The sequence below is a fragment of the Microtus ochrogaster genome, chromosome 10 (genome assembly GCF_000317375.1).
Source record: "Microtus ochrogaster isolate Prairie Vole_2 chromosome 10, MicOch1.0, whole genome shotgun sequence".
In the NCBI taxonomy this organism is placed as follows: Eukaryota; Metazoa; Chordata; class Mammalia; order Rodentia; family Cricetidae; genus Microtus; species Microtus ochrogaster.
The window spans coordinates 45,415,054-45,429,546 of record NC_022016.1 but is presented as its reverse complement, the minus strand read 5'-3'; the positions used below and the strand labels follow the sequence as shown (position 1 = coordinate 45,429,546).

General features: G+C 46.9%; 1 protein-coding gene across 1 annotated transcript in view; it reads left to right on the top strand.

The window, feature by feature from the left end:
• The window catches only part of Ubr4 (ubiquitin protein ligase E3 component n-recognin 4), a 116,225-nt gene that overhangs the window by 69,562 nt on the left and 32,170 nt on the right, over positions 1 to 14,493 (top strand). Inside the window, exons 61-76 of the mRNA XM_026782272.1 lie at positions 357 to 453; positions 1,017 to 1,124; positions 2,120 to 2,236; positions 3,152 to 3,361; positions 5,221 to 5,370; positions 6,718 to 6,945; positions 7,709 to 7,787; positions 8,230 to 8,472; positions 9,105 to 9,273; positions 9,664 to 9,808; positions 10,427 to 10,512; positions 11,672 to 11,759; positions 12,009 to 12,202; positions 13,426 to 13,665; positions 13,774 to 13,912; positions 14,342 to 14,467. Coding sequence (XP_026638073.1) covers positions 357 to 453; positions 1,017 to 1,124; positions 2,120 to 2,236; positions 3,152 to 3,361; positions 5,221 to 5,370; positions 6,718 to 6,945; positions 7,709 to 7,787; positions 8,230 to 8,472; positions 9,105 to 9,273; positions 9,664 to 9,808; positions 10,427 to 10,512; positions 11,672 to 11,759; positions 12,009 to 12,202; positions 13,426 to 13,665; positions 13,774 to 13,912; positions 14,342 to 14,467 — 2,419 coding nt within the window. The remainder of the gene's footprint in view (positions 1 to 356; positions 454 to 1,016; positions 1,125 to 2,119; positions 2,237 to 3,151; positions 3,362 to 5,220; positions 5,371 to 6,717; positions 6,946 to 7,708; positions 7,788 to 8,229; positions 8,473 to 9,104; positions 9,274 to 9,663; positions 9,809 to 10,426; positions 10,513 to 11,671; positions 11,760 to 12,008; positions 12,203 to 13,425; positions 13,666 to 13,773; positions 13,913 to 14,341; positions 14,468 to 14,493) is intronic.

Genomic DNA, 14,493 nt, shown 5'->3' with positions numbered 1-14,493 from the left:
ACTTTAAATAATAATAATAATAACTTCTATTATTATTTTGATAGTAATCATAATTTCTTTTATTATTATTGTTTTACTCTTGGAAGAGAGGATCTCTCTAAGTACCCACAAGTGGTGGCCTGTAGCTCCCTCAGAGCCCAGGCTGGTCTCCCACTCAGATTCTTCTGCTTTAGTCTCCTGTGTCCCGGGATAGATTACAGGGACATGTCACTGTGTCCAGCCTTAGTTGCTTACCATGCTAGGCTTATTTCTAAGTATCCAGCTCCTCATTGGCCCCAGTGGCAGAGGCAGGAGCTGTATTCTGTTGGATCTTGTTTATATGCCATTTCATGTTCCCTGTTTCCTTGGCTTTTCAGACTGCACATGGTTCGTCTGATGCTGTTGGAGAGATTACTGCAGACACTACCCCAGTTACGAAACGTTGGGGGTGTCCGAGCCATCCCATACATGCAGGTATCTCTCAATTCTCTGGATCAGCTGTGTTACTGTTAGGCTACCCTGGGACAGTGCACTTTTTCAGAGGCCTCAGAAGGCTGGTGTTAAAGTTACAAAAAGGATGGAATGCAGCCTGAGCTGCAAGTTGCAGCCCTTCAGGTTATAGCTGTGGTTAGGGGATGCCCAAGGTCGTCCAGCTAGGTAACTGACAGAACTAGAGCACAAGGCTTTTCCTGACACACAGTCTGCGTTTCTCTCTATCCTTAGTACTAGAGTACACTGTTCTCTAATTCTCAGATGAACACAGTATCCTCTTTCATACCACTTTGATTGGCGTGTTACTCGATAGTTTTATAAAGTTTCTATAAAGTCTTTTCAACGATGCCCCAAATGGCACAGGTTAAAATTTGATTTTTACAACTCTGAGCACTTAAACTTGGGCAGACCTTAGAATCTAGAATTATCCCCTGCGTCTCAGGCTGGGTAGAGAAGTCAGCAAGGTCAAGATTGCTTCATGACACACATGCTCTACCATTCTGCCTTGGAAAATTGACTCTCTGTGTTCACTCTCTGCCTGCTAGGTCATTCTGATGCTCACAACAGATCTGGATGGAGAAGATGAGAAAGACAAGGGGGCCCTGGACAACCTGCTCTCCCAGCTCATTGCTGAGCTTGGCATGGACAAAAAGGTAAAACTCGAAAGGTATGAAGAGCAGGGATTAGCCAGGAGTCTTTTTTAGGTTCTTCCTTTCCTAGGGGAACTTCCTCTGGATTCTAGTTTCATTTCTGCTGCTGTGACAGAAGCAGCATTAAAGGAGAGAGGATTTATTCAGTTTACTGATCAGGTTATAGTCATCACTACAGGAAAGATGGGAAAAGCAGGGGACAGGGTGAATGGACACATGGTAGTGCTCAGTTAGCTTTCTGTGTGTCTATAGATAGATGAAAAGAGGGAGGGAAGGATGAATGGGTAGAGGGATGGATGGAAGGAGGGAGGGAGAGATAGAGGGATGGATAGATAAATGGATGGATGGATAGATAGATGGATGGAGGGATAGGTAGATGGAGGAATGGATAGAGATAGAGGGAGGGATGGATAGATAGAGAGATAGATGGATAGATAGGGAGGTGGACAGACAGATAGACACACACACACACACACCCCAGGCATGGTTTCTCTTCATAGCCTTGACTGCCTTGACCTCTTAGGCCAGGTGGGCCTCTGTTGCCTCCCTGCTGGGATTAAAGAAATACACTCAAGGTGCCCAACTGCTTTTTCTATTCTATAGTCCTGAGCACAGATTCCAGGAATGGTGTCTGATACCTGCTTTCAGTCTATGTTTTTCTACATTAATTAATCAGGGCAGTCCCTCACAGACATTTGCACATGACAGCTTGATCCATAAATCTCATTAAGACTCTTCCCAGGTTACTCTAGATTATATCAAGTTGGCAGTTAGAGTAACCATCACAAGTGGTAAATGCCTACTGTAGCCTCTAGTTCAGGGGACTCAAAATAGTGAGTGCAGTACCTCCCTTAGCGAAGTAAAAGTAAAAGCATGAAGGTTGTTGTTTAGATCTTCCCATAGCCTCTGAGTGCAGCAGCCTCTGTTGCCCCAGGCGTGGGGGATCTTGTAGGAGCTTAGAGGAAGCATATGCATCTGAACTTCTGTTTCTGCTGCAGGATGTCTCCAAGAAGAACGAGCGCAGTGCCTTGAACGAAGTCCATCTGGTTGTAATGAGACTCCTGAGTGTCTTCATGTCCCGCACCAAGTCTGGTTCCAAGTCTTCCATCTGTGAGGTATTTATGCTTTGAGCTTACAGGTTGGAGGCAAGGTAAGAGGATGGAGTGGTTAGTGCAGGGCTGCAGGCAGAGGTGACAGTCCTCGGCTAACCATTGTCACCTAAGGAAGAAAGTATGAGTCTGTCCCTCTTCAGAAGCAGAACTTCTCCCCTTTTCACAGTCTCTTCCAAGCCCAGGTCTTTACCAACAATCCCTCCACTGGAGGGGTTAAAGGGCTTCCACTATTGAAAAGCAAGGGCCTGTTCTGCACAGCACAGAGTAGCTAAGAGGATTCCTCAGTGTCTGTTGCTATAAGGTATGGTAATAGAGCAGAGAGAAAGCCAAGTGTGTGTGCTCAAAGGAGATTAGCACAAAGCAGAGACGGTGGAAATCGAGGCTGAACTGCATCCAATCTTAATGAGCTTATGGCTGTGGGGTTTGCTGGGATTTTAAGGCTCTCCTAATGGTCTTATGTACAGTAGCTTTGCTCCTTCCTGCTGCTTATGCATGCGCTCACTCACCCCATCTCCATCTGAGCCTGGCTTTCTGGAAGCACCCTGCTGGGAGGGAGAGGTTGCCAAGAAGGATCTAGAGTGGAACTTTTTGTCTCTCCTTCAAAATAGCTGCTGTTTGCTTTGCTTCAGGAGAAAGGGAAAGTCTACTCTGGAGAGAAAGGTGATCATGGTTGCCTCCCTGGCACAGAGGTGTCGTGAGGCTAGGTTGAGAATTAGCATTTATTTTCTCTTAGATATAGTTGTTGAAAGAGCTGGGAGAGTGATTAAGGTAGTCGAGAAACTTGTTATGCAACAGACTGGTGAATGCGTGTCTATAAGGACTGATCCTAAGACTGCTGTGTGCTGAGTGCATTGCCTGGCTAATGCGGATTCAGTTTTTACACCACATCCTTGCCTGCTCTGTGTTGTTTCCTTTCAGTCATCTTCCCTCATCTCCAGTGCTACGGCAGCAGCCCTGCTGAGCTCGGGGGCTGTGGACTATTGTCTCCATGTGCTCAAGTCTCTGCTGGAATACTGGAAGAGCCAGCAGAATGATGAGGAGCCCGTGGCCACCAGCCAATTGTTGAAACCACACACAACATCATCCCCACCAGATATGAGTCCATTCTTTCTCCGCCAATATGTGAAGGTGAGGCCTCTCCTCAGAGCTATGTGTTCTGCCCTCCCTAAGCTAGGAAGACTGGCACTGGGAACCACACAGGGAGGTGGGTTCTAATCTCGAAATGACTTAACCAATGGGCAGTCCTCCTAACCACTTCTGGGGGGGATTCTGATTCCTCCCTCTTTTTGTAAGCCCGAGGAAGCAAGTAAAATGAGTCAGTTCATTTCCTGTGAAGTAGCAGCAATGGGTCATGTCCCCATTTGTATGTCACATACTCTACATACTTCATGAGAGGCTCATGAATATTCTAGTTATGATGGGCCTCCAGTTAGATGAGCACAGGATAAAGAAAATCTCATGGACTCTTACCTACCAGCCAGGAAGAATGGAGAAATTCAACCCTGCTTCAGTAAGCCTCAGCTACTGCACCTGGAGAATAAGGATACAAATCTTACTCCTCCTAGGGTCATGAGCCCCTCCAGCTCAATATTTACTTATTTATATTTATTTTGACTATTTTGAGACAGCATTTCTTTGTGTAGCCCCAACTGTCCTGGAACTAGCTCTGTAGACCAAGCCAGCCTTGAACTCACAGAGATCTGCCTGCCTCTGCCTCCCAAGTGCTAGGATTAAAGGCGTACACCACCACTGCCCAGCTCAGCTTAATATTTATAAAGGACTTAGTGCCTGGCATCCACCAGAATGTTATAGTCATCAGTAGTAACGATTGTTACACTTTACTCTCTTTGAGTCCAGTTAGTAGACTCAGGAGAGTAGACCAGTGCTTGTTTTGAATAATAGGCAAAAAAATGTCAGTATGGCCATGTGCTTCTGTTTCTCTGTCTTTTTAAATAACTTTTACTTATTAAATTTATTTTATGTGTATAGATTTTTGTCCGCATGTAGTGTACCTTGTTCATGCCTGGTGCCCATAGGGACAGAAGAGGGTTTTAGATTACCTAGGACTAGAGTTACAGATATTTATAAGCTGCCATGTAGGTACTGGAAATTGAACATGGACCTCTGGAAGAGTAGCCAGTAATCTTTTTTAATCATTGAGTAGCTTCTCTCCAGGTCTATAATATCTTTTGGGGGAGTACTTATTGGGGACTGAAGAGATGGCCCAGCAGTGAAGAGCACTTGCTGCTCTTGCAGGACATGAATTTTATTCTCATTCCCAGCACTGAGGCTGTTTACAGTCGCCTGTAACCCCCAGTTCCCAGGGATCTGGTACCCTCTTCTGGCCTCTGTGACATTTACACAGACACACAATTTTAAAAATAAGTTGTTTTTGTTTTTAATTGGGGACTGGAGAGATGGCCCACTGGTTAAGACATTTGCTGTTCTTACAGAGGACCTGGGTTTGATTCCTGCCATCCACATAGTGACTTACCACCATCTATAATCCTATTCCAGGGGATCCAACAGGCATACATGTTTTGCACATGTATGGATGCAGGCAAAACATTCAAACACAAAATAAAATAAATAAATCCTAAATGAAAAAATTTATTACAGTTGAAAAAAATGTATATATGGGTGTACACCTGTACCCCCCCCGTGTGTGTGTGTGTGTGTGTGTGTGTGTGTGTGTGTGTGTGTGTGTGTACGTCCAACTTTTGAAAGTCAGTTTTCCTTCTATTGTGTTGATCCAAGGGATCAAACTCAGATTGTCAGACTCTGGCAGGAACCTTTACTTACTGAGCCATCTTGTACAAATCCCAGAGCTTTCAAGAACCATATGCTCTGTCTCCTCAGTCATTCTGTATGCACTAAGGCTCCAGCTTTGAAAGGCATCTTAATGCTTAGTGGTTAACCAGCTTTCTTCCTGGTTGTGAGCACGGAAGACTGGTGAGCCCAGGTTCTTACAGAGATGTTCTTATAAGGGTCATGCTGCTGACGTGTTTGAAGCCTACACCCAGCTGCTCACAGAAATGGTCCTGCGACTTCCCTACCAAATCAAAAAGATTGCAGACACCAGCTCTCGAATTCCTCCTCCTGTCTTTGATCACTCCTGGTTCTACTTTCTCTCCGAGGTGAGTGAAGCCTTGAACAGTATCCTGTTCCTACAGAGATAAGTTCCACTTTCCCCTTTCTTCTAATTTTCACTCTGTGTCCTGCACAGAGCCCTTCCATTCACTTAGGCCGCGCCCTTGCCCCTCAGGAATGTGTTGTGAAGTGATGCTGGAGTACATGGATCAGAGCACCTGTTTGCTCTTGTGTCTGTGTCCATGTAATGTCCCTCTAGGGTTGGCTGCCACTTCAGTCTTTGAGTTCAGTCAGGAAGACAGAATACTCTACTTTCCATCCCCCAGGGATACAGTGACAGACTGGTGACTGGTGAAATAGTTCACAGAGAAACCACACCCAGAAGCATCCCTAGCAGGAACAGGAAGCCAGCATCTTGCTCATAGCTCTGTGGGAGGGAGAGCTGCTCCTGGTGCCCTGGAGCTCTCAGGAGATGCACTGTAGACCAGGCATGGAGGAGAGCTGCTATGAGCGCTCTAGCTCTTCTGTGAATGGCTGCTGCTGAGTCTTGGACATACAAGGGGCTGAGCCAGTCCACACCTCCTGCCTTCAGCTTCCCTAAGGCTCCCCAACTGCAGGCACTAAGCAGGCACTAAGAAGCACCAAGAGGCAGTTGAGGCTGCCTGATTCTAGCCAGGCTTCACAGCAGAGTATAGTGAGGTGATCTGAAGCTGAGATGTTAGTTGAGTCAGTACAGTAATCCAAGATCAACTCTGGGAAGACACTGAGAGTTGCTCGGAGGTGCGTGCTGTGCCTCCCTGCTTCATCTCCAGTTCCTTACCTGAAAAGCAGAGTTGGGGTTTCACTCTGGGCTGGTGTGGAGACCAGCTTCTGTGTAGATTCCTTAGTGTTTAAGAAGAGAAACATGACTATTGCCCCCACCCCAGGTAAAAAATTTTCTTTCTGTGTTACTTCCTCTTGGTCCCTTTAAGGAATTCTTAAGTTCCTCAGAGGCCAGTATGGCTGGGAGTTGACTCACTTGACCATTGGTATCCATGTGTCCTGTACCTACAGATATAACCAATTAAATATGTACCAAAAAAAGACATCTGTGTTGAGCATTTACAGACTTTTCTTGCCAGCATTCCCTGAATAGCATAGTGTAATCACTTAGAAAGCCCTTAAGTAACCTAGAGATCATTATTGCAAGAAAGATGTGTGAGGTTATCTGTAAATACAACACCATCTTACATAATGGATCAGCACCCCCACCCAGTTCCCTGTGGATAACTGTGGCTTGGTTTGTATTCTCCTATGTTTATAGTAACAGTTTGTTTTCCAAACAAAACGGGGTATTGTAGCCGCAGTGGTGCTTACAGTCCTTGAATCATTAACTGTGTTGTTTATCCCTCAAGTACTTAATGATCCAGCAGACCCCTTTTGTGCGTCGCCAAGTTCGAAAACTTCTGCTCTTCATCTGTGGATCAAAGGAGAAGTACCGACAGCTCCGAGATCTGCACACCCTGGACTCCCATGTGCGTGGGATCAAGAAGCTGCTGGAAGAGCAGGGCATCTTCCTCCGGGCCAGTGTGGTCACAGCCAGCTCTGGCTCTGCTTTGCAGTATGACACGCTCATCAGCCTGGTACGAGGGTTGGGATGATAGGGCCAGGGGCGGGCATGTGATAAGGCTTAGCCAAAGAGGTCATAGCATGGGTCAGTGCAAGGTTTTTAAATATTTCAGAAAATGCCGTGTCTTGAGTCAAGTGCCAGGTAAGTCACTGACATTGAGTAGTTGACTTGAGGGTCTGGAATTCCTACCCAGACCATCAGGGGTTCTGTACCTGTAAAGTGGGTGCATTGAGTATCTTACCCAGTGTCATTTGTTCACAAATAGGGTCAACCTAAGATTGGTACACCTCCACCTCTGCTTTTGCCCTTAAATACTAAAGAAGAGATGGGTTTAGTATAAATATGTTCTATTGCCTGAAGAGAGACTGAACTTGAGATAGTGAAGGGAATGTTTTTCATTTGAGCATCTCATCTTTGGTGTTAAGGATAGCCTAGCTTCCTCATTCAGTGTCCTTTTGATAGAGGGAATAGGGAGTTGTAGCTTCTCAGGCTATGGCTTGCATTTGCCTTAGTAACGAACCTGAAGCTTCCCAGGAAACTGAAGACTGAGCTTGGGGGTGTGCAGGAGAAGATGGGGTGGTGGATGGAAGCAGAACAGGGACATTGCCTATAAGCTGCAGGAGAGTGTGGGCCCTGCTCCCAGGTCTACCAGCCAATCCAGAGGACACCTGCCTCAGGCTTACTTTGTGGTCCTAAGCCAGGACCAGCATACACAGCAGCTGGTGTTATTTCATGGCCTGATGGCAATACTCACCTGTGATTGGCCCTTGTTTCAGATGGAGCATCTGAAGGCCTGTGCAGAGATTGCCGCCCAGCGAACCATCAACTGGCAGAAGTTCTGCATCAAAGATGACTGTAAGCCGTCCTCCCTGGGTTGCCACTGTTCATCCCTGCAGAGATCATCTGTGGAGAATGCTCTGTATTAAGCTGTGAGCTGGGCTGGAGATAGACCTGTTAACAGAACACAAACCAGAACTTCATTGATGAGGGTTGCTTGTGTAAACTTGGGCTGCTGCAGGAGCACAGAGCAGGAGTGACTGGTTTCCAGGCCATAGCAGTAAAGTCTCAGAAAACAGAGAAGTGTAGAGCTTGTTTACTCGTCAAGGCAGTAGGGGCTGGCTCCCCTCTAGTCCCCCATCCCTTTCTGATCACTCCACTGCTCCTGGTAGCACCTGGCAGAGAGAATTGGAGGAGAAAAAGCCTTGTCCCATCTACAGTTCTAATCAAGTCCCATCTCTTGCTCATGTTCTAAGTAGTTCAGTCATTCCAGAGCTGACTCCCATCTTTCTCCTCACAGCTGTCCTCTACTTCCTCCTGCAAGTGAGTTTCCTGGTGGACGAGGGGGTGTCCCCCGTGCTGCTGCAGCTACTCTCCTGTGCCCTTTGTGGGAGCAAAGTCCTCGCAGCCCTGGCAGCCTCCACAGGGTCCTCCAGTGTGGCTTCCTCATCAGCCCCTGCTGCAACCAGTTCTGGACAAGCAACAACTCAGTCCAAATCTACCAAAAAGAGCAAGAAAGAAGAAAAGGAAAAAGAAAAAGAAGGTAAGAGTCGCTGTGTGGTCCTGTGATAGGTGACATACTAACCCCTCAGTGCACATTGTTTAACTGCAGGTTCTGGATGGTTTTTATCCTGGCTTGTCCAAATGCTCCCTGTGTCTCCTCCTGCTTACATGTTCTGTCATGGTGAAAGGGACACCTTAACTGTGGCTCTCTGTGCCAAGCAATAGAAACAGGAAAGGACAGGGTGCACTGAACGCTGTTAGCACTAAGACTGTATAATCCCCTGCACATGCTGAACACCTGCTCTGTTGGCCAGCCCTCCCCTTGGCTTCTTCACTTTTCATTGTCCTCAAAGGCCTGAGCTAGGAAACAGTGAATTAACTTGTCATCTCTGGGTGAGTACAGAGCAGTTCTTACTGTTGAGACACCAAACTTCTTTGGGACACTCCTCCGCTGTAGTTGTTGACTCAGTGCCATTAGTATCCTATACATGGGGGCTGCGGTGGGCTATGTATCAGGTGGGGCCAAACCATTTGTCCCCAAAATAACTTGAAATCATTTGGCAATTTGCTACTATTTAGCAGACATTTTTCTAGAAGATAGATTTCCTACTTTTCCACCTGGTCATAAGACTCTGGGCCCCTGGGTGAGTTGGTCCTGCCCTGGTGTTGCAGGTGAGAGCTCGGGCAGCCAGGAGGACCAGCTGTGCACAGCTCTAGTGAACCAGCTGAACAGATTTGCAGACAAGGAGACTCTGATCCAGTTCCTGCGCTGCTTCTTGTTGGAGTCCAACTCTTCCTCAGTGCGCTGGCAGGCCCACTGCCTGACCCTGCACATCTACAGGTGGGCCAGGGCATGATCGTGGTTACCGTGTCAGTGTCTGTGCCCATACCAAGCTCTGGAGGGTCTTTTTGTTGAGCTATATGCTTTATAACTAATAAGCTAATGTCCTTGGCGGGAGACAGTTTCCACCCAGAGGGTTGTAGTCAGGAGCTCCTAAAAATGATGGTTGGCTAGAGAAGCTCAGCCTGTGCTCTGGAATAAGCTTGGATGAAGCCAGTAAATTGATGTGGTACCACATCTGCTAGGATTGTCAGGGGCCACAAGACCCTGGCAGCCTGACCCATGACTGTATGTGGGAAGAAACATTGCAGGCACAGTCTTGAGGCCTTGGTGGTAAGTGAGAGGCCTCACTCGTGGCTGCCTGCTAACCAGAGCTGCTCTCTACCACAGAAACTCCAACAAGGCTCAGCAGGAGCTCTTGCTAGATCTCATGTGGTCTATTTGGCCAGAACTCCCAGCATACGGTCGAAAGGCTGCCCAGTTTGTGGACCTTCTGGGCTATTTCTCCCTGAAAACTGCACAGACAGAGAAGAAGGTAAGAGAGAAGCCCCTCCACACACACACACACACACACGCTTGGAGTCATTTTTCTCTAGAAAGAGTGTCCACACCTGAAATCTTTTTTGAATCTTTCTAGTGTTATATTTGTTACTGTTGAATACAGTTTACCTTTCTCTAGTCTAAATGTCCTATAGATAGCTGGTGGAGAAGTAGGTCATGTAGGGAGGGAAAGGTAGCTGGTTCAGCTTGGAAAGGAAGTGCTACTCACTGAGCTGGGAGGCCTGCTTGGGAGCCAGGAATGCCACTACAGTGAGACAGCCACTTGCCGACTTCTATGAGAGCTTAATAGTCTTTCTCTAGATGGCAAAGGCTGCCTAGTGAGGAAGGTAGAATCTGTTAACGGATTATGAGTTAGGATCATAGCCAGAAATACAAGAGCAAGTCTTTTTCCAATACGATTTAGATTTTATAACGCTGTATGCCTTGATGTACACAGGGAGGTCAGAGGACACTTGCTATCCTATCATGTGGGTCCTGAGGATCAAACTCAGATCACTAGGTTTTGTGGCAACAGTTCTACCCCAGAGACATCTTGCAAGCTCAGGACTCGGGTTTTTAACCAGCATGTTTCTTTCCTGAATTCTGTTCTCAGTTGAAGGAGTATTCACAGAAGGCCGTGGAGATTCTGAGGACTCAAAACCACATTCTCACCAACCATCCCAACTCCAACATATACAAGTGAGCCCTCTTTCTTCCTGCCATTTGAAGAGCAGTCACATTTGAAGTAGTTGTTTACACATTGAAATTGCTTGTGCATGAACTGAGTGCCCTTTAGGTGTGGTCCCCCCAGGTAGTTGACCTTCATCTCCTGTGGAGCCCAGATCTTTGGACTCTAGAAGGCACATAGATATAATTACCAAATTCACTTTTGTGAGCAGTACAGCAGAACTTAACCTAACTATATAAAACAAGTTTACAGAAATGTCTACCTTTTTTATTAAAAGAAAAAAAGAAGTATCCCTGCACATGTGTGCCTGTGATATCTTAGGGCTTGCATGCCATGACACATGTGGAAGTCAGAGGTCAGCCTTGTGGAGTCAGTTTTATCCCCTCCTCTTACATTTATGTGGGTTCCGGGGATTGAACTCAGATTGTCAGGCTTGCTCAACAAGCCCCTTTCCCCTCTAACCTATCTTGTCAGCCTCACAGAAACTTATAAGAGAGCATTAAGTTTATGTTTCTTTATTATGTTGGCTTAGTAATGACATTTTAAATGTATACATGTATATGGTATGTGTCTGTGTTCTTGTGTGTGGGCACACACGTGTACAGCATGTAGAGTCCCGGTGCTCTAAGTTGCTTTCCATCTTACTTAAGGCAAGGTCCTTCATTTGAACCAAGAGCTTGCTGTTGTGGATACTCTGACCAGCTTGCTTTAGATCCCCTGTCCCTGTTCCCCAAGTGCTGGAATTGTAGACAAGCTACCATACACAGCTGGATGGTATTGATGTGGGGTCTGGGATCTGAACTCCAGTCCTCATGCTTACATGTCAAGTACTGTGTATACTGAGCCATCTTCCTGGCTCCTTAAGTTTTAGAAAACAACTTTATTAAGTATTATTTATATAACACAAACATTTTCAACATAATTTAAGATTTTTTTCTATAAATAGTAAATTTAATTATGACTCTGAGATTTTAATTCCTTTCTGGATTCAGACATCAGCTTAAAAGTAGGAAACACCCCAGGTGGATTAGTTGACCTTTCTTCCTGTGCCTACTAAGACCTCTGAGCTGTAATCCCTTTCCTTCCCCTCACAGGGGGAGTGGGGAGTGAGGATGGCTTTGGCATGGTCCTGGAGGACTCTGCTGATGCTGAGATTGCTTTCTTCCCTAGCACCTTGTCTGGCTTAGTGGAGTTTGATGGCTATTACCTGGAGAGTGACCCCTGCCTGGTGTGTAATAACCCCGAGGTGCCATTCTGTGTAAGTAATACTTTGAGTAGGACAGTCTAGAGGTTTTCTGGCTCTGTGGTTCTTATTTCCAAAGACTAGTTACTATTACTTAGGGGTTCCTCTCAGGTTGCTGCCTGGCACTGTGGATTCTTGCCCACCACAGTTGCTACCTTAAGTAGAAACTTCATCTGTGGTTGGAGAGGGGGCTGTGTTGATCAGCTTTGATGAAGATCGATGGTCTAGTGCTCATTGTGTTGTTTTGTGTGCTCTTGTATTTAGTATATCAAGCTATCTTCCATTAAAGTGGACACACGGTACACCACGACCCAGCAAGTTGTAAAGCTCATTGGCAGTCACACCATCAGTAAGGTGACAGTGAAAATTGGGGACCTGAAGCGGACCAAGATGGTGCGGACTATCAACCTGTACTACAACAACCGAACTGTGCAGGCCATTGTGGAGCTGAAAAACAAGTACGGGCTTTGCAGGCATCACCAGGTGCAGCTGTGTCCTGCGGGTGCAGAACAGATATGTGCAGCGGATCTGCATCCTCTCGGCCACAGCAGCGCTGGCAGAGGGACTGCAGTGAAGTGATGGCTTCGGAGGCTGTTGACATTGAGTGGCTCCCTAGGGGACCATGACAGTTCCTCACAGCCTGCCTAGGGTGGGGGCTCATTGAAAAGGAACTCCAGGTTCTCTTGCCTTGTGGAAAACCTTGTGCATTAGACAAAACAGCCCTGCATCTGCTCATAGAGCAGGAAGTATTCCTCCGAGTCTTCTCCACTGCATGTTCTTCCATTTCAATATGTTGCCCCCCTCCCCCCCACAAGCCAGCATCTTGTAGGCATGCCATAGGTCTATGTGCTGCATGTGTTGGCTCCCCAGGGAGTCTTGGGTATTACTGAGCAGAGGTAGATGTGACTGGTCTGTTAAAGCTCAGGAGCTGCTATGCACACAAAAGGAGAAGGCAGCTAACAGTAACCAGTGACTCAGGGCGCTGCCTAAATCTGCTCTTTGGAGAAGTCCTTGACCTTGAAAGGGCTGTTGCCTGTCAGGGTAGGCTCTCCCCCAGAGAGTAAGCATAGCCACTGGTAATGGTTTCAGGGCTGCCCCTTGATACTGGATAGCCAATTGGTGTGCTCTTCCCTGAGGAAGACTGTTTCTCCTGCTCTTAGCATTCCTTAGTTGCCTGTAGTTCTGCTACAGTTAAGGCCTTGTGAGCTTTCTCCTGTCCACATTAGCATATCTGTCATTGTTGTCTGTCCAGGTAGTGTGTAGGTCGCCATGGTAGAGAAGTGTAGCTTCTCTGATGTGTCTAAGAGATAACAGTCTCCCAGCAAACTTCCTGGTCCTCTGGCGCTTAGGATCCTTCTGAAATGACCCCTGAACCTTAGGTGCAGGGCTTGTATTGTAGATGTATCAGTTGGGACTGGGCTCCACAACTCTGCATTTTGATCCATTACTGTTTTCTGCATTGGTCTCTATCTGTTGCAAAGAGAAGTCCCTTGATGGTGGCATGAGGATTACACTTACCTGACTACCTTGGAGAATGATCCATCTTATACTTTTTTCAGAGGAAACCATAAAGGAAAAGATTTTTCTTTGAATAGTCACTTAATTTCCTTAGAGGAATATGCAGGATGGCCTTTCTCACACTGTCAGTCTTTTGTCACTGAGCTTTTGTTGTCTCTCCTAGGCCAGCTCGCTGGCACAAAGCCAAGAAAGTTCAGCTGACTCCTGGACAGACAGAAGTCAAGATTGACCTGCCGCTGCCTATCGTGGCCTCTAACCTGATGATGGAGTTTGCAGACTTCTATGAGAACTACCAGGCGTCCACAGAGACCCTTCAGTGTCCGCGCTGCAGTGCTTCCGTTCCCGCCAACCCCGGCGTCTGTGGCAATTGTGGCGAGAATGTCTACCAGTGCCACAAGTGCAGGTAACTTGTCCTGCACATCCAGGGCAAGCATGTGCTATCATCTCTCCTTTTACTCACCGTTTCTCCCAAACCTCTGCTCCCACTGACCTGAGCACTGTGGTTCTTCAGGTCCATCAACTATGATGAGAAGGATCCCTTCCTCTGCAATGCCTGTGGCTTCTGTAAATATGCCCGCTTTGACTTCATGCTTTACGCCAAGCCTTGCTGCGCTGTGGATCCTATCGAGAACGAAGAAGATCGAAAGAAGGTAAGGCCGCCCAGGTCATGGGTTGGCTCTGAGCTTTGGGGATAGGAGCCAGGTGACAAATGTCAGCCTCATCTGGGTCTGGAAGTAAAGGGCACTGGAGAGAGGGTGTGCCTGTTCAGGGAGACAGTGGGGCATTTGCCGTTGGAGTCGGGACAACAGTTCTCACAGCACTTGTGCTGTTTTGTGCCTGTGACCTGCTGTGAGTTACTTTTCAGCAAGAAATTCTTTGAATCTAGTCCATATACATTGCACACTGCTTGCCATAAAGACTAACATGCCACCTCGTAGGGTTGTCGTAAAGGACAGATTGTGTGGAGCCATGTACCTGGTCTGTATAGAGGACATGTTTCAGTAGGTGACTAGTACTTAGGGCCACTAAGGGAAAATGAAGCTAAAAAGTCCCCTCAAGTACCTGTCTCTTTGCTCTAGGCTGTTTCCAACATTAACACACTTCTGGACAAAGCTGACCGGGTTTACCATCAGCTCATGGGACATCGGCCACAGCTGGAGAACCTACTCTGCAAAGTGAATGAAGCAGCTCCAGAAAAGCCACAGGTGGTCCCAGACCAGAGGGTATTTGG